The 23,526-nt window shown below is 39.0% G+C and overlaps 1 protein-coding gene across 3 annotated transcripts in view; it reads right to left on the bottom strand.

Annotated features, from left to right (window-relative positions):
• Positions 1–23,526, bottom strand: part of ctnnal1 (catenin (cadherin-associated protein), alpha-like 1) — a 353,327-nt gene that overhangs the window by 85,215 nt on the left and 244,586 nt on the right. For 2 of the 3 annotated variants that reach the window (XM_069913288.1, XM_069913286.1), the window contains exons 4-5: positions 11,777–11,896; positions 1,835–1,924 (exon numbers count right to left, since the gene is read on the bottom strand). In XM_069913288.1, coding sequence (XP_069769389.1) covers positions 1,835–1,924; positions 11,777–11,896 — 210 coding nt within the window. Of the gene's footprint in view, positions 1–1,834; positions 1,925–11,776; positions 11,897–14,724; positions 14,806–23,526 lie in introns of those variants that run through there. The other variant, XM_069913287.1, reaches the window with a different exon arrangement.

Raw genomic sequence — 23,526 nt, 5'->3', positions numbered from 1 at the left:
TCGTATTAACTTATTCACTCAGGATATGCAGGCTTCTCAAGATGAGCCAGCATTTAATTGCCCAGTTCTAACTGGGCTTGAGAAGTTGGTGATGAGCTACCTTCTTGAACTATTGCATTCCATGAGGTGTAGGTAACCCACAACAGCGTTAGGGAGGTAGTTCCAGGATGTTCACTTCACAACTTTCTCATGAGCTCGTCAGCACTTCTGTAATTGGGGAAGATGCGAGGAAGGATAAGGATTAAAGAAAAGGTGCGTTCTGACAAACAAAAGCAAGAGTCAATAATGCAGCCAGATCTGTTGCTGATGTCTGATAGACTGAGATGTTTTAGAATAAAAATGATCATCAGGGCAATGTGACAGGAAAAATAAAGGGAAAGAAAGGAAGAGTTCTCTTGAGGTCAGGTCAGTAAGTACAAAAGTTGTGGGAGGGATTGAGCTGGATAGATATTGCGACAAATAGATGGCCAAAGGCCAGAGTTTGGAATTTCAAAATGCAAATTTAAGAAACTCAGGGAAAATTATTGCCCTTCCACCTATGTGGGATGGGTAATGCAGGAAATGGAGAGTGGGAAGAAGAAAAATAATAGGTGATAGCTGAAAGAGTGTTTAAAATTACCTATAAACTATAGTGTTTAGCCGGAAGAAGATACTGGTGACTGTTACATGTGTACCAACTTGATGTGACAGCTGAACAGACGGACCTGACAACAGATGATGATTTCCATGTTTGTGCAGTTGAGATACAAATTGAAGCCCAAGCATGTTAGCTGCTCAATCACTCAACATTTTTTTTATTGTAACTGTAAAGGCAAGGAGAGCAATGAAAGAAAGGACCATTAAAAACACTACAAGCAGCCCTTGCAGTGAAAGCAAAAGTTGTTTGAAGGTTGATTATGATGCAACGTGTAATGAGACAAGGGTAATGAGTGCAATGAACCAGGAGCAGCTGGCATCTTTCTAACCTCCAGGACAAATTTACACAAAATATTATGCTAAATAATCAATTCACTAGGATATCCATTGTAGTCAAGAGGGTTTCTCAGAATTAATGTTGAAAAGAACAGTGCTCTTCCAGAAACTAGCAAACGCCTGGAGACAGCATCCAGTTGAGTTTGAGTCAGAATGGATAGAGAGCCCATATGCGCAGAGTTAGATAAATAGGACAATAAAATTATGAAACTATAAATGTATTTTTTTTAAAAAAAGATTGATTAGAAAGTGAACCCTGTATTATGGTGCCCAGTTAGCGGAGCGGCAGCTGGAATCACTGGCTTGTGGCAGAAGTTGAAGATTGCACCGGGAGCCAGGTGGAGTGGTGTGATTGACATATCTTTGTGGGCTGCTTCCCTCCAAGTCAGAAGCAATACAAAACACTGCCAATTTCAAAAGCTGGAGTTATCATTTTCATTCAGAAACTGACCATGGTTTTTTGAATTTCCAACTATCTGATTTCTAATTCCATACCCTAATCGAGTGGATCGTCAGCAAGATAATGTTAAAAGACATCAATAGGACAAATATGCAGCTTTTCAGAACTTTTTATTGAGCGATGAGCCTGTTTATCAACAGGGCAGCAATCTGTGCATTGTGTCAACATCTGTCAAGTGAAATTACACCATAAACTGAGTTACAATTACAGTTGGAAGTTGAAGCTACCTGCCAAAAGCATTCCAATACCATGTCTCATTGGTCTCTTGTTTAATAAATAAAGATTAGTAAGGACTTCGGTTTCAGTTGGCAGCACCAAGTGGTTTACAACCATTTTAAAAAAAAAACAAATATAAATAAGTAAAATTGAGGATTAAAAAAATTGGAAATGGTTTTTTTTTACCTTTGAGGCTGTGAGAAGCATCATCGTACACTTCTCTAGTATTGCCCTGGCAGCTGCCATCCTCGCTTTCTTCTTCTCGTCCTTCAGGTCCTGAAATGTGGAACAAATGCATCATTACACATTATATCAACTGAATAGGTTTTGAAGCAATTAGTTCCCTTTTGGATGCTGCGAAATTTGGAAAATGGCAAAGGAATACACAAGGAGGTGATCTTTAATATATGACAATGATATAAATGATGCTGGAAAGTCAAGATTTATTTCCCATTCTGATAAAAATTTCAGAACAATTAAGAGCTGTCCAAGTTGTTATGGAACTGAAGTCACCTTTCCTGTTCGCCAATGCAATCTTGCAGCGATCCAGCAAATGCATTGACACCTCTTTTATAAATCCAGTTTTTAATGCTTTTTTTTGAACATCAACGTTAAAAGTTTGGATTCAAATTAACAGAAAATGCTGGAATTTTTCAAAGAGAGACTGCACTCATAGAGGAACGGGCTTTACATTTTAGGTCAAAGACAATTATCAGAAGCATGAAAAGTGATGAAGAAGAAGGAAAGAACAAAAAGCCAGGTCTGATAAAGGGTGGAAGGCAGGAAAGATTGAACGATATAAAGGGTGAAAGTGCAAGATTATAAAAGTATTGTGATCTGCACATGCAGTGAAATGTAGTCTTTTATTACTGGGCAACACTGCAAAACACTCTTTGCAAGGTAAGCTCTACATCTGGATACTTTATTATTGTCTACTTTTCTTGCTCTCCAGACATATATACTGCCCACTGGACTTGATATAATAATGCAAAGGTAGTTATCTTTATTCTATGCAATAAAACACATTTCAAAGCAGATTACATGAAGAAATGCCAAGTTTAATACTGGATAATAACTGTTCAATTGTGCTCTTTCATCCTTCCTCTCATTTAGCTATTCTAAAGTTCCTCAGGTTTTGGCACACACACACCCTCCCCCACACCCTGTTCCCACATTCCACACATACACCCCATCTACATCCTCACCACCCCCTCTCCATACACACACACACACACACACACACACACACACACACACAACCTCCCCCAACTTATTTCCCATTCCAATCCAAAAAATATTTGAGAGCAATTGTGACTTTCGTTCTGGTGTCCTCATTGAGCTAAGTCATCAGGTTGCAAGAATTTTTTTTAATGGATCAAATGACTCCATGTTCATGCAATTAACCAAATAACTGACAGCAAAAACTTCTTTCCACCATAATTTTAGAACAGCTGGAATTTTTCTTATCAGGAACAGAATTCAAACACGTCAAAAAAATTTCCTCAGCAAAGTACATGAGGTTATTTGCTTTTGAATAATATGCTCACAACACAAGCTTATTTTAAGCAAATAACTAGGAAAGGAAGAATCACTGGGTGCAAGAGAGCAATGGAAAGAACAGAAAACAAAAGTTTGTTCAGTATCAGAACACCTAATATTTTTGTTTATTTGTCATATTGTATTGAGTACAAGGAGAAAGGTTATTCTGCGAGCACATTAACAGATTAGATCTAACATTCACATAGCCATATAAGGTAGAAGACCACACAGACGATGGGGGAAAAAAATCAATTAATATCAAGCAAGGGCAGCAGGACAGCACTGTTTTGGGGTTTCTTTCAGGGGCAGGGAAGAAAATGTCTTTAAGCCTGTTGCTGCACGCTTTCAGACTTCAGTGAGGAGGAAGAAGATAACATGTTCTGGGTGTGATGGGGCCTACAGTATGTTACCTGTATTTGGTGGTCGCTCTTAAGACAAGCAACCCAAAACTGCAGGGCATTTAATGCTGGTAATAAAAGAGTTTCAAAATTCTAATTACAAATGGTAATTACCAAGCCAACATTCCAACTCGCTGAAACAAGAAATTTGTTAAATAAGAAACTTGGATGGCTTCTTAAATTTTGAACCATTCAGAAGAAGACTTGAGTAAAAATGGTAGGATTAAAATTATATTTGAAAAAAGCAAAAATTGTCAAACAATATCAGAGAACATACACCCTAGTAAACTAAAGGTACAGGCAGAAATCAGTCAGCATGTTTAGGATGTCTGCATTTGATTGTACAGTACCTCAAAACTATTTGCATATATATGAGTAGAAGCTGGCAATGGAGAGTGGAACTGCTGGCCAACCCATCAAAATTGAAGCCAATGACATTTGAAATCTTCCCATCTTTTTACAATGATGCCACAAATGAGCTAAATTGATGGCAAAAATTGAAGAGGAGAAGATCTACTTACTTTTAACATCACAAATAATTTTTAAAAAGTGTTTAATTGTTCCCAAACAGCAGCTCTGCTGATAAACTAATTTGGACAAAACAAATTAAAGAAATGAAAGACTATGCCAGTCAAATTCAATAGTAAAACACAGTGCGAGTAAAGGGACTCCAAAAATGGCCAAATGAGATAGACCATCCAGCCCATCATGCCCATGCTGGGGTTGGGTTTGGAGGGAGTGTGAGGAAACCACAGTCTAATTTTATTCCATATTCCAGTACCCAAGTCCACAGATCTGAAGGAAACAACTCCAAGTAAACATCCAAATATGTCTTTTAAGTACTAGGTTATTTTGCCTTTACAAATCACTTCCAGAAATTATTGTGGGAGAAAAATATTTCTTCAACTTTAATCCAAACCTTCCACTAATTACTTTAAATCAATACACCCCAGCATTTTGAAACAATATTCACTGGCATTTGGCCCTACTTCTAAGAGAATAACCCCTTCTTATTTGCTCTGCTTTGGGCTTTGTAGATGCATAGTGAGTTGCCTTGGCCACCTCTTTCCTCAAGGCCCCAATTTTGACAACAGCTTTATAAATTTCATTTGCACCCCTCTCCAATGCAATCATATTTTCCAATAATGATCAAAATTGTACCCTTAAGCTGAGGTGTAACCAGCATTCGACATAGTTCTCAAAATTTTCTATGCCTCAACTGCAAAAAGAAAGCACCATCAATCTCTCCTGCTATTTTTACACATCAACAGGTTCCTCTGTTCTTCTATACTTCAGTATTAGCTTACTGTTTTGGTGTATATTTACTAGACTCCTCCGCAAATACATCACCTAACACAATGCAGAATTAAATTTCATTTGCCACTTTTCTACCCTGCAAACAAGATCATCCATATCTGCCTGCAGTTTAAAACTTTTCTCATCACTGTCAAATATTTTTATATCATCTGGAAACATCTTCAATAGACCCCTATTTGACCTAATTTATTCATATTATATTTTAAAAAACAACCAATTGATAAGTACCAAACCCTTTGAAAAACCCACAAGTAACAACCTTCCAGTCATAAAGGCGCCAATCAATTATTCCCTGTTCCTGAAATAACTTTTAATCCTATTTGCCAAACTTAGATTCCATTGGCTTTTATGCAAGTATTTCTCTAATCCTCTGACATCAGTGCTATTGTCATCAGAACCTTTTGCAAACTTCCCTCATGCTTTTAGTATCCCAAGGGATATTTCAAGCAAGCCTGTTAATGCATCTTGTTCAAGGATAACAAACTCCTTAATTCTATCTATTTTATTCTCCTTAGCTACAATATAGCCATTGTGAATGCAGTCAAAAATTAAGACCTGCATCTTCCATCTCAATGCATATGTTTTCATCTCCAATGCACCCAACATATTCCTTTATCATTGTCTTTCTCTTTATGGAATTAAAAACACATGTGATATTATTTGTTTGTTTGTTTTTTATAATTTCTGTCAATACTCTTTTAATGCTCCAGGCTTTGTGCCCCACCTATTTTAATTGTGGTAACCTTTTCTGCAAACTCTTAATTTCTTGCAAATCGAGAATTGCTGGAGGATTTCACAAGATCAAACCACATCCATCAATAGAAATGGTCAGTCCTCATGAAGAATTCTGACCTAAAACTTTGAATGATAATTTCTCACCACAGATGCTGTCTGACCTGTTGAGTTCTTCCATCAATTCTTTGTCTGCTCAAGATTCTGGCATCTGCAGTCCTTGTGTTTCTCTTTGAATCTCCTTCTTAAATGACTTCAACGGTGATTTACCTTTCCAGTCACTTCTCATCAAGTAAAATTGGCCTCTCAATCAGTGATCATTGGGAGATTAGAGGTGGAGAGTGAGCAAATTTAAATTCATGGGAGTCACCATCTCGAGGACCTTTCCTGGAGCCAACAGATGAGTATCAGTTCAGCACCTCTATTTCCTCAGGAACTTGTGGAATTACAGTTCGACTTAGGTAACCTTGGCAAACTTCTAAATGTGTAGTAGAAAGTATGCTGATCGGCTACATCATGGCCTGGCATGGAGGGGTACCAATACCTCTGAGGGGAAAGCCCTGCAAAAGGTAGTAGACACAGTCCAGTACATCAAACGCAAAACTCTCTTCACCGTCGAGAAAATCTATGTGGAACACTGCCGTCGGAAAGTAGCAGCAATCATTTAGGATCCACACCGCCCAGGAAATGTTCTCTTCTCGCTACTGCCATCAGGAAAGAGGTATAGGTGCCAGAAGACTTGTGCCACCAGGTTCAGGAACAGTTGCCACCCCTCCACCATCAGACTCCTCAACGACAAACTCAATGGGAGATTCATCTAAGGAACTCTTATTTTGTACATTATTTACTACTGAATATTTATTTTATTCTGCATTTGCATAATTTGTTTACATTTCTCTCTTTGTTTATATTTCTCTCATTTATATACACATCTTTCTTCTTGTTTATAGCTACTGATAGTGGTAATTCTGCCTGGCCTGCAAGAAAAAGAATCTCAGGATGGTATGTGATGTCATGTATGTACTCCGACAATAAATCTGAATGTGAACATTATTCCTACCTTTCTTGCTGCAATTTCCACAACTCAGACAAATCGAACTGAAATTATGATGACTACCACAAAAATGTCCGCACACTGATATTCTTTGCATTTTCTCAGCTTCATTCTTAAATTTAAATTCACAGTTGCACCTGTTCTTATTGGACATGCTTTCTTCTTTCTTTGGCTTGGCTTCGCGGACAAAGATTTATGGAGGGGTAATGTCCACGTCAGCTGCAGGCTCGTTTGTGGCTGACAAGTCCGATGCGGGACAGGCAGACACGTTTGCAGCGGTTGCAAGGGAAAATTGGTGGGTTGGGGTTGGGTGTTGGGTTTTTCCTACACACTGAATAAAAATGTTCACCTGAGCACAGTTTAGAAATTCTGTGCACTGAGTACATTCTGCACTAATTGTACAGTTATTGGTGTATGGTGTATGGTGTATTGCAGTTGTCAGAAACCTACCTCCAATTTGTCCCTCCCCCACTCCCAAGTTTTAGTTGCTTTACATGAACAATTAAAGCAAATTTGTCTTGTTAATTTTCTTGATCACAATAAGGTCAACCAATAAATTTGTCTGCTTGGACCAACGAATACAACAACATAAAAATGTTGCATAGCTATGCTTACACCCACCACACAATATTGTCAATTGTTTGCAACATTTTGGCTTTGCTTTTTATTTGGAAGTTCATTTTTATTTGGTGCTTTTTAACAAGACCCCAAGGAGCAATTTAATGAAATATTATTGCAACATGTGGGATCTTTCACAACCAATTCGAAACCTTTTTGGTACATCAATCAATCTTAAGAGCTATATACAGGACATTAATTTCTTTTTCCTCTTATGAACAGATGCAGCCAGTTATAAATGACGGTTACTTTGATGAAACCAAATCAATCATCTCACAATTCTACAAAATAAATCAATATGCTGATGGCATTCCAATGTACATTCAATCACTTCAGCTCGCCTGACTTAATAATGGGTGTTTGTGGTAATACTTTACATCATTCATTATTCTGTTTTGTGCTGCACATAACCTTGTCTCACACAAGTCTATTTCCTTTCTTTCTGCAATAGTTATTTAAACAGTTGCCATGCAACATGTCCGTTTAGCTTGTTAAATGCGAATCAGACACAGCATTTTAAGACACTAAAAAGGTAGGCATTAGAAAATATTTGTCTACTGTGTCATCTATGGTTTATTTCTGAATGCAATGCGGTCAGAATTTTTCACTTTCCTCCCAATAATATTAATACATGTATTTTATTCAAAATTATCTGAAATAGTAATCCATTCAATTATATTTTAAATCTCTTTTTTGGCTGTAAGGAATACATGAACTTTATGTTCTCATATTTCATGGTCTTCAATGAGATTGAACTAAAATAGGCATTATATCATGGGCCAAAAGCGAAAGTTGTGTTGAATGGGCAGACCTCTCTTGCATTTCCATTAACTAGATCAAGTTAACAGGGTTGTCCATTATCTCTGGCTCTTTTCATTTTGGCTATTGAACCATTGGCAGAAGCTATTCAGACATTAAAGGATTCAGGGTAAACCAGGATGAACACAAGATCAATCTCTTTGCAGACGATGTACTAATATTTAACAGAACCAGCCAGATCTTGGAAAAACTACACTCTAAATTGGAGGATTATGGGAATGTATCAGGATACAAGATAAACTGGGGCACGAGCTAAATAATGCCACTTATGGGAGGGGATTACAATTATCAAAGAAATGGTCAATTTAAACGGCCACTCAATGGGATAAAATATTTAAGGATTAAAATAAATAATAATTTGCAAGATTTATATAAATTATGTCAAAGAGAATTTAAACAGATGGATGGCTCTGCTAGTTACATTAGTTGGTAGCATCAACCGTATTAAAATGAACACGTTGCTGAGACTTCAGTACCTCTTCCAAATACTGCCCATATCATTGCCCCAGAGATTTTTTTCAGGATCAAAATAAAGATATTAGAAAGTTCCTCTGGATCAGTAAGGTGGCAAGAGTCTCCATCAATAAATTGACAAGGGATTATCCCATGGGAGGATTGCAGCTCCCGGATTTAAAAAAGTATAATTGGGCAGCCCAGTCAAAGTTTATCATCTCTTTTTTTGAGGAGGGAGATAGACCATCTTGGGCACAAACTGAGCAGCACAAGGTGGGCGAGAGGATAGCAGTAGATTTTATTTTTAAATAGAATGCAAATTGGTTTCAGGAATAAAAGAAGCCCGCTATTAAAACATGTTAATTAATGTTTGGTATAAGTCAGCACATTGGAATTAAGGTGGAGTTATCACCAAAAACACCCCTGACTCAAAATAGATTAAAACCATCAATATTGGATAACAGAATCCTGGACACCTGAAAGGGATCAGGTATATCGAGGACTGTTATGAGCAGAGGCAACTTATGTCATTCCATCTGGTAAGAAAAATATGTATGGTTTGTTAAATAATTCTTTTCTCTGCTATCTTCAACTGAAATCTAATTTAAGGGACAAATTAGATTCATCAATTACTTTACTAAAGTGCAGCAATTTGGAGAGTCTGATTTGAAAGGGGATTATAAAGAAACTTATTTCAGCAGGGGTATTTCCTATTTCAAGCAAATTCTCTTAAAAGGGGGTTACACAAGTCAAGACAGAGGTGGGAATCAGACTTGGACTTAATAATTGGAGAACAGTGCTGGTCCGATCTATGTCGATATATTGTGACAAATATAGTTAATGTTAGGTATAGACTGGTAATAGTATAATTTCTTACATCAGTTATATCTTGTCTCACAAAAATTAAATAAACTTAAATCAGCTATTTCAGACCAATGTTTTAGATACAGCACAGAGGTAGGAACCTTTCTACATTCAAGGTGAGGCCCTTCTGGGTAGATCTAGGGAATTTCCTAGAACAAATTATGGGTGCAAGATCAATAACGAGGCTGTCCAAATTTCAAACGCAATTTGTAAAGGTCGCATTGGCGGTGGCCATGAAAGTTTACATGGGGTTGAAGTAAAACCGCACAATGATGGAAAATCTCAGCAGGTCAAGCAGTGAACATTATATAGCAAAGATATATGTAACCATCGTACCAGTAAATACTGTAGGTTCAATTGATGGAAATTCTTTGCACATTGTTTTTGAAGGTCAATCATACCAGCACCAGGACATTATTGTGAGAATTCTTTGGGGCACTATCCAATCTTCTTAGTCTATTTCATTAAAAACCTTGCCTCCAGAATGTGATCAATGATGGGGATGTTGGCTGACAATATGTTCAATTTCATTCATATCAGTTCAGAAAATGAGGTTGCCCTTGCCTATGTGCAACAATAATATTCAGACATAGGAATGAGAAGTGGCAAGATGCAATGGTGCCATATAAGCATTAGTCAAAGACATCTCCAATAGTGGTCTAACCACCATTTTTTCCCATTCATCAACATTACTGTCATCACATACAGCCTGGCAGGGCACCTCTCTCCAGACTAACAACACAAATACCTGACAAGATTGGATTAGAGCCCAGATATCCTACACTTCATGGCACATGACAGACTTTCTGCCATACATCTTAATATTTTAACATTTAAAAACTTATATGTAAATATTCTCGATGGTCCTGGAGAAACAATATCTCATCTTCACCATACGAGCATAGTATGAACAATAAATAAAGGTGACTTGACTTGATCAACAAGGTTTGTTTGAGAAACAATGCAACACCTGACTGGAAGAATGCAACTCATATTCTTGTTTACCTCCGTCTGATCGCCCTCAGCCTTCTGCACTCCAAGAAAAACAAATCCAACTTATCTAATCTCTTTCTATAACTAAAGCCCCCCAATCCAGACAATGTCCTGGTGGATCTCCTCTGAACTCTCTCCAGCACAACCACATTCTTCCTAATGTAGTGACCAGAACTGCACAAAATGCTCAAAGTTTAGCTTTGTAGGGTTGCAACGTCGCATCCAAACTCCTGTATTCTTTGCCATAAGATTTCTTCACCACCCTACTGAACTCGACTACTTTCAGGGAACTATGGACTTGGACAGCTAAGTTTTTACATTCATCAACAATATCCTACCACCATACACCATCCCAAAATACATCACCTCACACCGGTCAGTACCAAGTTCTATCTGCCCACACTTCACCCAACTTTCCATCTGATCCATATCCTGCTGTAGCCCTAAACAACCTTTCTTGTTATCTGCAAGACCACCAATTTTCCTATCTTTGACATACTTAATGATCTTATCTCCTACCTTCACATCCAAGTTATTAATACAGATCATATGCAGGAAGGGTCCTAGCACTGATACCTGCATAACACCACAGGGCGTAGACTATTGGGTTGCTTTAACTTAGATTTGTTGAAATATTAAGAAACAAATTCTCATCATAATTGTATTGAAAACACAAAATGCTTTATGTCCTTTTTTAAAAAATGATCTCATCTGCTGAAAATTCAAACTGTAGCCTTCAGTTTTTTTCATCATCAGGACACACGTGCTGGTTTCTGATAAAGATTCCAGGCTTATATCTTCAAAGCTATAAAGAATGAGATATGCAAACATCTTTCAATAATTTCTTTCAAGACACAGACAAAAAAGATTAATGATTTAAAACAATTATAAATTCTGAAATGCACTTTGTACACTATCTGAATACACTCAGAAGAGGAAGAAATACAAGTGCAATAGATTGAAATTACAACAAATGCATGGGAGCAGTTTTGAGCAGACAATCTGGTGGTCACGATTGAGGCAGTATGTGCACAGTTCAGAACTCCTGCAAGTGGGAAAGTTGGCTCTTACAAAATATGCAATATAATTCTGAGGTTCTTAAAGTAAAAATGAGGAGCATTATCCAGAAAATAAAGAACTTGGATGAAAAGAATTTGGCCGAACTACAAGGGCAGAAAGAGTTGATGAAAACAAGGGAAACTGAAGTTCAGAGGTGGAACATAGATAACCATATGCACTTTACGGCAATAAAATGTTTTAATGTTTCATAGGCAAAAAAGAGGTAAAATAACACATTAACAAGTCCATTGCCTTTTTAATTGCAGTTTATCTATAACCTACATTTTGTCTGTCTCCTGTCAAATGGGCAAATTTTACCATCTCGTTTCCAAACTGACTGAAGATTTGTACAAACTCCTGAAAGCCGCTGACTTTTTCCAAATGTTCCAAAGTTGCAAGAACCTGAAAAAAAAAACAAAAAGAAAACAAAAAGAAAGCTTAACTGGATAGTCACTATGACACGCTAAACTCAGGTAAAAGCACAATCTTATCCTTGATCCTTCAGCCTTTTCTCATCACAAGCCCTTGATATCATCATTCAGAGGCACTGCCCCACAGGAAACAGTGGGACACCACACAAAATGAAATCCGAACTTAAAAAAGACATTGAAGTTTTCTAATCTGTCTAACACATTGTCTAATGAAGGCAAAGGCCCCCCTTCTGTGTTGGCACAGATTGTTACAGGAAACAGTAAACTTCGGCCCTTCTGATTTCCATTCACTGTATCTGTGACAAAGAGATGGAAGACCACCTTTCACCAGGCAAATGTTAACACTGTAAGCAGAATGTGCAGGATTGCAAAAATGTAGTGCATATTTGGAGGTTATCTAAGGGTTAAAGTGCCAAGGGTACTTCAGCCTCGCTCTCCATACCATTTTCATGTTTTTACTTCCAACTCTCATGGAATTTGGCAGCTTGTCAACTATTTTTTCCCCATTAGTCCCATTGCTGGCAGATAGAATTTTCCTTATCTGGAAAAAGGAGTACCTTGATGGTAGAAAAAAGAGGGCAGCAAATTTCTAGAAGATTCTAAATCTATCAATTTAATCATACTTTATTCTTGGAAGAATGCTGATCTTTTTGGGGGAAACAAGGGTGATGGCCCTAGGTAATAACAATATTGAATACTTCGTCAACCTACCTCCTTTTAAACCAAAAGTCTAAAGCAGGTTTCCCATTTTTTGATCTGCTATGATATCTTATCCGTGCATCACATTGTGTCAACGATAATATCTTGTTTTCAACTACAATGCATCGAAGGCAAACACGGCTTATTAAGAGCAACATCTCCCAATTAACTACATTTAACCAGCTTCCATTAGTCACTTCTGAAGGTCCTGGTAACCACGAGCCAATAGTCACTTTGGCAGGTCCAGGCACATATGCTTACAATGGCCACAGGTACCAGCCTTTCAACTCTCTATCACAGAGGTGGTGTGACATAACTTGTGTTTAAATTACATATGGACCATTTATCTGCACTTGTTATGAGCCCAGAGGACCCCAAAACCCAGCAGCAATAGATATTCATCAAGACAAATGGTTACTTAAACAAAAGTTGCTTTTAATAATCTTTAAATATGAAAACAGAAATCACTTTAAATTATCACTATTTACTTAACTAACCTAACAACCTCCCTCTAATTCTAAGTGCCCATGTATGTAATGTGTGTATAAGTTCAGAAAAAGTTCTTTGGTTTGCAGTCCAATCTCACTTCTCATTCCTCCAAGTTCACTGGTTTCAGGCAATTCTTATACTGTGCACAGAATTTAACATTTATAAAGTTCACCAGGCTTTAGTGTTTGAAAGATAAATGGTTACCGCTCAGGAAGGTGCTTGTCAGTTTTCAGAGAACCATTTGTTGTTCGCTGGACACCCACAACTGATTCCTTTTTAATCAGCTACTTCAGTATCTTGACAAAGAAACTTGCCCCCTCAAGGTTCTCCAGATGATAACCTCTTTCTTTCAGGTCACTACAGAGTTCCTTTTTGTTTCTCTTATTTCAAGTGAAACATTAGGCAGCCAGTCCTCTTGCATAAACCAGAAGGGTTTTGACTAGGCTGAACCAAGCACTCACAACCCGTCTTCCAAATGGGGTTTTCCACAAGCTTGTCAGCTTCTCCTGTTCCAGTCCCTGCTGCTGCTACTAACTGTAGCACTGCAAAACTAATTTCTCTCTCTCTCTCTCTCTCTCTCTCTCTCTCTCTCTCTGACAAAGCCTGTTTGAATCCTTCTGCTTGCAAAATCACATGGCCCTCTCAGATCAGCAAGTTCCACTCCAAACAGTTTGTGGCTCTGACAAGTTCTTTCATCTGTTGCCTTTTTGTAAACAATAATTTATTAATGAACTCTCTTGGGCACTCTTGAGCTTGCAGTACAGATATTTAATAATATTATAATAAAATGACCCAGAGAAGGATTTTCCCGAGCAATCATCTCACGCAGTTCATGCTGCATTTCAGTGCCCACTGAATAGGGTTATTTCTTGGTTATCCTTTGATTTGTTCTCCTTTCAGTTTGGTCCTTTACTAGGAAAGTAGGCCTTCAACCATGGAAAAGCCAAAATCAATCCATAATCTTATTAGCAGCAAACCAAACACCTGAGTGTTTCAATCAAATTTCATATCACTACTGTTTATCTGTTACAAACTACAACCTTGGATATCCAAGGAAGTAATTTCAAAATATTAGGTGCAAAGTGAATATATGCTTCTAAAACACCAGTTTTAGCTTACGTGCAAAGTAATTGAAAGTTTTAATTGCTCTCTTTTTCAACTAGGAACATATTTTTAAACAACTATATTTGAACTTCATTTTAACAAAAATCTAATCATCTTTTTTATGAAGTCACAAATAGTAAAGTAGATGACAAGGAATTAAAGAAGTGACAGCTTGAATAACTGCATAAATATAGATACATGAGCAGTCATTAAACAAAGATGTCACAATTACAGTGATAATTTAAAGAAGGATAATTTTAGCTCCTGAATGCTTGAGTTCTGGCTTTATTTAAGACAGCATATCTCAGATTTACAGAGCTGGATTAGCAATTGCTGTTTACACACAATTGAGAAAAATTAGGCTAAGATTTTAATACTGGGATTTCTATACTTCAGGTTGAAATGCAAAATGTTGTTTCATGAAACCTTCAAATTGAAACAATAAAGAAGAAAAAACGCATGTTTGCAAAAACAAAATACAAGTCCGAATAAATATTTAATGATTACCTTATATACTCGTGTAATTGTTGAAACCCCCACCCCTTTTTTGGCTGAAAAATTAGATGTTTTTGTATGTCCCATGTAAAAATTGACCCCTCTATTTTTGGCCCTGACCACTGGCCCATCTGAGCTCCCAAGCCCCAGCTGCCCACCCATCTGATCTCACAATGCCCTGGCCACTCGCCCATTCAAGCTCCCAACCAATCGATCCTTATCCTGGCTGCCCACCCATCTGAACTCCTGTCACCCCATCCACTGGAGCTCCCAACGCCTTAGCTGCCCACCCACCGGAGCTCCAATGCCAGGCAGCGGATCCTTGCCCTGGTCACCTGTCCATGTGAACTCCCGACACCCCAGCCACCTGTCAATCTGAACTCCCGACGCCCTGACCATGGACTTACCACCCAGTCTCAGCCATCTGAGCTCCCAACGCCTTGAATAAAGAAGATATTTACAAGGTCAAATGTTTGACCCATGTAAAAGTCGGCGCGTACCCACCCACCCCTACCACTGCCTTTTTTGGTGATTACACATGTATACACTGTATTCAGGGTAAAAATTTTTGCCACAATATAATGATTTATCAAAAATAAATATACTCTTCACTGGCAATATAAAGCAACTGAGTAGTGCTTAAATAGCTTTATTCTCCCTCAACAGAATGTTTCAAAAAATGTGATTTGTTGCCAACTGCAAACCTATCCAATTTTACTGGAACCTCACCTTTCTCTGGGCGTTTAAGGAAACAAATATTCCTCACATAATAACTGATGTAGGAAGAATACGGAATGAAAGTTAATCTAGCAAGAAATAGAAATTTTAAGTACTTCTGTAATTATCATATATTAAAAGATCAAAATCAGAGTGATCTGGAAATTATAGCCAGGAGAAATTGCAAAAGGCTGTAACTGAAACAACTCAAGATTCTGAAAGGCAAATGCAGAAAGAATGGATTCAAAGAATGATTCCAAAATTCCTTAGATTTTGGAAAAGTCCAGCAAATGCGACCATTAAACAAAGAACAAAAAATAGTCCAACATCAGTTGCTTGACAGTGAAGAAGCAATGAGCAACATTGAAAGCATTATTGTAATAATAATTTATAACAAAAATATAACCCTTCACTAAAGCCCAACAAGAAAGGTTGGTTCATCATTCAAAGTATTAACAACATAACTGCAATGTTGATTTTTCATCAAACTGCTTAGGCCACTTTTGGAATTTTGTGTGTAGTTCTTGTTACCACATTACAGAAAGGGGGGTACAAGAGTTCACCAAGATATTGCTTATGTTGTGTGCTCAGAGGTCCCCAAAACCCAGCAGCAATAGACATGCACCACGGCAAAGGGTAACTTAAATAAAAGTTGCTTTAAATTATCTTTGAACATGAAAATAGAATCAAACTTTTAACTTATCTCTATTGACTCACTTGACCTACTTAACCCCCTCCTAACTCAAAGCACACATGTATGTAATGTGTGTGCAAGTTCAGCAAAGTTCTTTGGTTGACAGACCAATCTCATTGCAGGCAATTCATGTACTGTGCACAGAAGTTAACATTAATAAAGTTCACCAGACTTTGGTACTTAACAGGTAAATGGTTACCACTCAGAAATGTTCTTGATGGTTTTCAGAGAGAGAGTTTTTCTTGCTTCAGGTCATCCATCACAGAGTTCCTTTCTGTTTCTCCTATTCCAAGGGAAACACTGGACAGCCAGTCCTCTCCTTTGACCAGGCCATCTTCCAAAGCTTGCCAGCTTGTCCCTCTGGATCCGATGTCTGTGTCACTCCTCTCACTCCCTCCTCTCTGAGAGCAAAGTCTGCTTTTTTTCTCTCCTCTCTGCCTGCAAAGATCACATGACCTTCCAGACAGTAAGTTCTGTTTTCCAGACAAAGCTGCTGCTGCCTGTTGTTACATTTGTTGCCTTTTGCAAATAACAGTCCAACAGGAGTCTGAACACTCTTGTAAAAGCTCCTGCAAAAATTCTGTGTTTCAAAGTGCTTGTGTGTGACCTGCTCTAACAAACCTTTCCCAATTTATCTCCCAAACACCTCTATATACTCTGTCACACTTAGATAAAAGAGTATGAGCTATAAAGAGAGGTTGGATAAACTTTGACTTTTCTGGAGCATTAGAGGCTGAAGGACAACCTTCTAGCAGTAGACAAAAGTTATGTGAGGCATTGACAAGATAGTCAGCTAATGCAAATAGCAAACGGAATAGATTTAGGTTGAGAGTGGAAAGTTTAATATGTGATGAAATTTTTTTGTTACACACAAGAGGTGCCTGGAATGCATGGTCGGAGAGGGTGTGGGAACAGAGGAGATAACAACATTTAAGAGACATTTCGAGATGGGGGTAGAGGGAGGGGGGAGATAATGGCCAGCACAGACATCAGGATGAAAGACTTGTTCCTATGCTATAATGTTCTCTCAAAGAATGGAACATGGGGAGCTATAAATAATTAGCACAATGTCAATAGTAAAGAAAATGCTAGAGTCTATTATTCAGGAAGTGATAGTAGTTTACTTACAGCAGAGAAAAGATGAATAAGAAAATAAGACCAAGAGTCAATAAGCCTCCCCCATCTTTGCTGGCTTCAACTCTGTTTCTACAACTGTTCACCATAGCTCTCATTTCTTCATTCATTCAAATATTTATCTATCTTCTCTGAATAATATCTTGTGACCTGTTATTCACCACCCTTTGTGGCAAAAAATTTCAGAAATTCACTGCCCTCAGGAGATATTTATATGCCAATCAGTCTTAGATGACCAGCCCCACATTTTATAGCTATGTCCCCTTGAGGTGAAAATATCTCAACATCTATCCACTTGGTTTCTTCAATTTTGAATAAGGCCACCTATAATTCTGCTGAATGCCAAGGACTACAGATCCAAGATGTCCAGTCTCATTGATAGGACAAACCATTCATCACATGAATTAGAGGGTTGTAGAGCGTGGAAACAGGACCTTTGGCCCAACTTGCCCATGCTGACCAAAATGTCCCACCAACACCAGTTTCTCAGCCTGTGTTTGGCCCTTATTCCTTAAAGCCTTCCATAATGATTGGGACAAAGACAATTATTTTCCTTTATTTGGCCCTGTGCTCCACAGTTTCAAATCCATAATCAAACATTTCACATGTGATTAAAATGCACATTCCAGATGAATCACAGACTTCAAGCAGTCATTGCATGCAAGGGATATGCAACAAAGTACTAAACATAACTAGTCTAATGTACACACCATTGCTATGTCCCAAACATTATGGTGCCCTGAAATGGGGGAATTATGTAGAAAAAGTGCTGTAATTTGGTGAAACCAAAATGTATACAAATTACTCTGAATAAAATCTGGAATGTGCACTTTAATCACATGTGAATTACTTGATTACAAACTCAAAACAGTGGAACACAGAGGCAAACAAAGAAAAAAATAGCTTGGTCAATCTCTTCCTCCAATCATTTGCTTTAGGTGAAGGGACAATAAATTTACATTGTGTTCCAGTTATGGCTTCACCAGCACCTTGAATAACTATAATAACGAAGGCAGAACTTCCTATTCTTAATTCTAACAGATTCACAGTAAGTGCCGGCATTAAATTTTCCTTCTTAAACATTTCTCGGACCTGACTACTTTTTGTGGTTCAAGCAGTAAAACATTTGGATCCCTCTGAACTTCACTCATCTTTTCCTCATTAAGAGCTGTGAGAGCTAGACTTCGAGTGAGAAAATGAGTGTTTAAAAAGCACCTGGAAAGGGAGGTGTTTGTTATTTTCTCCTTAGGAGCTGCAAGAGTGGGACATTGAATGAGGATCATTTAAAAAGCACCAGGAAAGGTAGGTGCTTGTTTAAATTTGTCATTAGCTGCAACCAATAAAGGGAAGGGGAGCTCAAGCAGAGTGATCACTGTGGGAGTGGCCAGTGCCTTTGACAAGCAGTGGCAGAGCAGGAGTTGAGGTAAGAACAAACCTATCGAGGAACAAAAAGATTCAAAGACAATGGGAATGGTAGCCAAGGCAGGGATATTCCCCTGCAGAATATGGACAGTTAGGGAAGCCAGAATCCAGCTGCAGCTCCTTACAAAGCATGATAGGGAATTGGAGCTGGAGTTCGATGAACTCTGAATCATTCAGGAGGGTGAGGAGGTGATAGACAGGGGTTAGAGGGATGCAATCACACCTAGGAGGCAGAAAGAAGGTAGCTGGGTGACAGACAGGAGAGGGAAAAGAAAGAGGCAGGCAGTACAGGTCTCCTTCAATAACATTTTGGGTACTGTTGAGGGGATGACATTCCAGGGACAAGCTATGATGGTCAAGTCTCTGACACAGAGTTTAGTCCTTGGCTAAGAAAAGAAGGCTGTGGCTAAGAAAGCAAGGGAGAAGAAGAGGTGAGTTGTAGTGAAAGGGGATTCAATAGTGAAGGGAACAGATAAGAGCTTCTGTAGCAAAGATAGAGAATTCTAGATGGTATGAGTGAGAGTGCAGACAATTGAAAGAAACATAAGGTGATTTTAACTTTCCACTAATTGACTGGACTTGATGGTAGAGAGTTAGTCAAATGTGTCCAGCAAAGTTTTCTAAATCAATGCATTGAGGTAGACAGAGTGCAAAACTGGATATCCTATTAGGAAATTAGTAATTATAGGTGACAGAAGTATTTTTAGGGGACATTGATCATAAGACCATTGGTTTCAAGGAAATTATGGATAAGGAGAGGGCTGGTCCTTGGGTTGAAATTTTAAATTGCTGAATATCCAATTTTGAGAAAATAAGAAAGTATCTAGAATGCGCGATTTGGGATAAGTTATTTTCTGGCATGGATATATTCGGTAAGTGGAGGCCTTCAAAGATAATATTTTGAGAGTACAAAGTTTGTATATTCTGGTCAAGATTAAAAGTAAACAGACATAAGGAACCTTGATTTTCAAGGGATATTAGGGATCTGGCCATGAAAGACCCCAACAATGAAGACGCTGTTTACATCCGGTACCGCACGGATGGCAGTCTCTTCAATCTGAGGCGCCTGCAAGCTCACACCAAGACACAAGAGAAACTTGTCCGTGAACTACTCTTTGCAGACGATGCCGCTTTAGTTGCCCATTCAGAGCCAGCTCTTCAGCCCTTGACGTCCTGCTTTGCGGAAACTGCCAAAATGTTTGGCCTGGAAGTCAGCCTGAAGAAAACTGAGGTCCTCCATCAGCCAGCTCCCCACCATGATTACCAGCCCCCCCACATCTCCATCGGGCACACAAAACTCAAAACGGTCAACCAGTTTACCTATCTCGGCTGCACCATTTCATCAGATGCAAGGATCGACAATGAGATAGACAACAGACTCGCCAAGGCAAATAGCGCCTTTGGAAGACTACACAAAAGAGTCTGGAAAAACAACCAACTGAAAAACCTCACAAAGATAAGCGTATACAGAGCCGTTGTCATACCCACACTCCTGTTCGGCTCCGAATCATGGGTCCTCTACCGGCACCACCTACGGCTCCTAGAACGCTTCCACCAGCGTTGTCTCCGCTCCATCCTCAACATCCATTGGAGCGCTTACATCCCTAACGTCGAAGTACTCGAGATGGCAGAGGTCGACAGCATCGAGTCCACGCTGCTGAAGATCCAGCTGCGCTGGATGGGTCACGTCTCCAGAATGGAGGACCATCGCCTTCCCAAGATCGTGTTATATGGCGAGCTCTCCACTGGCCACCGTGACAGAGGTGCACCAAAGAAAAGGTACAAGGACTGCCTAAAGAAATCTCTTGTTGCCTGCCACATTGACCACCGCCAGTGGGCTGATATCGCCTCAAACCGTGCATCTTGGCGCCTCACAGTTTGGCGGGCAGCAACCTCCTTTGAAGAAGACCGCAGAGCCTACCTCACTGACAAAAGGCAAAGGAGGAAAAACCCAACACCCAACCCCAACCAACCAATTTTCCCCTGCAACCGCTGCAATCGTGTCTGCCTGTCCCGCATCGGACTTGTCAGCCACAAACGAGCCTGCAGCTGACGTGGACTTTTTACCCCCTCCATAAATCTTCGTCCGCGAAGCCAAGCCAAAGAGAAAAAGAGAGGGATCTGGTTAAGAAGGCACGAGGTTTCTAGCAAGTATAGAAAAGGAGCAAATAAATTTCTTGAATAGTTTTAAAAATGCATAAGAAAAACAAGAGAGAAATCAGGAAGGCTAAACAAAGACATGAGGCTGCTTTAGCAGACAAGGTGTAGGAACATCCTTATGGCTTCTACATGTATATTAAGGGTTAGGGATAAAAAATGGTCCTCTTGAAGATCAGAGTGGTCAGCTATATATGGAGCCAGAAGAGGTGGGGAGATCTTAAATTTTTTTTTGCATCAGTATTTACTAAGGAACCTGGCACATGGTCTCAGGAAGTAAGACAAACAAGCAGTGAGGTCATGGAATCTATATAGATTAAAGAGGATGAGGTGGAGGTGCTTTCTGTCTTAAAGCAAATGAGGATGGATAAATCCCCAGATAAGGTAATCCCTCAGACCTTGAGGGAAGATAATGTAGAAATTGCAGGGGCCTTGGCAGATATATTTAAAACATCCTTAGTCACGGGAGAGGTGCCAGAGGATTGGAAGCCAGTTCATGTTGTTCTGTTCTTTAAAAAAGCTCCAATAATAACCCAGGAAAAGCATAGGCCAGTTAGTCAGTAGTTGGTAAGTTATTGGATAGTGTTCTAAAAGATTGGATGTACAAATATTTATATAGACAGGGACTGATTAAACAGATTAGGACTTTATTCCCTGTGGCATAGAAGAGTGAGGGGTATATAAATTACGATGGGTAAAAATAGAGTACATGCAAGCAAGCTTTATCGATACAAACCAGAAGATGTGTTATGGATGAAAAAGGAAAGTTTAAGAAGAACATAGGGGAAATTCACACAGAGAGTGGTGGGAGTTTGGAACAAGGTGTCAGATGAAGTGCTGAATGCGGGCTCAATTTTAACATTTCAGAAGAATTTGGAATGGAACATGATTGGGAGGGGTATGGAGGGATTATTGACTGGGTGCAGGTTAATAGGACTTGGCAGAATAGTAGTATGATACAGACGAGTAAGGCATGTTTCTGTGCTGTAATGTCCTATGGTTCTATTTGCAGTCTTTCTCCATTTAGATACTAGTCTGCCTTTAAATTCCTCTTACCAAAGTGCATGACCTCATAGTTTCCCAGTTCAAATTCCATTTGCCAAGTTTTCACCAAATCACTTAATTATAGAATCACAATGTCCACATCACAACATGACCTCCCACCTACTTGGAATCACCATCAAACTTAGAAACCTTACCATTCATTCCCTCCACCAAGTAGTTTATGTAAAGAGTAAACAATTGGGGACCAAGAACTGATCCCACTCATATTCCACTAGTTATATTTCACCAGTCTTTATTCCAACTCTCTATTCTCTGTGATAGCCAGTTTTCAAGCTATGCAAATGCACTTCCTACAATACCCTGGGTTCCTAATTGATCCATACATTGTTGAGAAAACTTTGTCATAGTCCACGAGGACTTGTGAAGTCACATTTGTCAAACGTTAGTTTTCTGAGGTTATAATTAGTCAAATAAGAACCTTCAAGAAAGTGCATCTGAGCTTTTAGAAGGGCTTTGATAAAACGATAAAAGAACGTGGGATTTGGGCAAAATCAACAGCGTAATCTCTGTTTACTTCATTTTTGTCTTAAGCAAACTCCAATACAGAAGAGGCAACATTCTTGACATGTTTAACTCATTGTCCTAATCTTTCTAAAGTGAAACAGGAGAACAAAGGAGCAGGACACCAGGGACTAAAGACCTGCTTCAGCATTTACAATATTCAAATTACATATTTCTTTTCAGAACTTTAGCAATGGTATTGAACTAGTTCCTGCTGGCCTTGCAACCCCCACCCAGAACTGTCACTCCCACTCCTCGTGTGCCCACATGTACCTTCTGTGTGTGATGAGCATTCTGCTACTGGCACTCACCACAGCAGAATTCATCAGCATGAACTGTCATCCGCAAAGACAACAGGGGCTCAGCTAGTAGTGCAGAGACAAAATCCTTCCCCAGAAGTGTGTCCAACAGCTTTACACAAGTGGCAAAGCTAGGGAAGGGCTATGCAAACCTAAATTGACCAGATTTTGGGTAAAGAAGTTGATTGCAGATGTTGGAAAACTGGAGCAAAACAAAAGGGGCTGGTGGAACTCAGAGGAACAGGCAGCATCCACAGAATGCAAAAGATAGTCAACCTCATCCACTGCAGTCCTCCAGAAGTTTGTGTGTTACTTGAGTTTAAAAGGTCTCTCAAGCTTGTGCACAGTTAGTTTGCAGCAATGTCAGAGAAGCTGCAAAGAGCCACACTTACTGCAACGGTTATTTTTAAAAACGTATCCTTTCAGATTTATCATCATTATCTGTCTAATGGTGCATTATAACCCAAACCCTATTGTTAATGGCGTGACTTGTGTGACTCCAGCATCTGAACATTGTGTATATGATAATAAATTCTCAAATCATAATTACCAGCTCACTCTGCTCAGGCATACATGCAGCATGGTAGCAGGCCCTCTAGCCCGTGCCGTCTAAATATCCAAATTCACCTACAACCCATGTACGTTTTAAAGGGTGGGAGGAAACCAGAACACCCAAAGAAACCCACGCAACATAGTGAGAATGTACAAACTCCTTACAGACACACCAGATTCAAACCCTGGCCCCTGTCATTATATTGTGCTATTCACTACGCTAATCATGCCACCCAACCATTCACTCTTCTCATTCAGAAAATAATACAATTT

This window comes from Narcine bancroftii, chromosome 1, assembly GCF_036971445.1.
Source record: "Narcine bancroftii isolate sNarBan1 chromosome 1, sNarBan1.hap1, whole genome shotgun sequence".
NCBI lineage: Eukaryota > Metazoa > Chordata > Chondrichthyes > Torpediniformes > Narcinidae > Narcine > Narcine bancroftii.
Note: the sequence above shows the minus strand (reverse complement) of the source record. Positions and strands in the feature narration are given on the sequence as shown.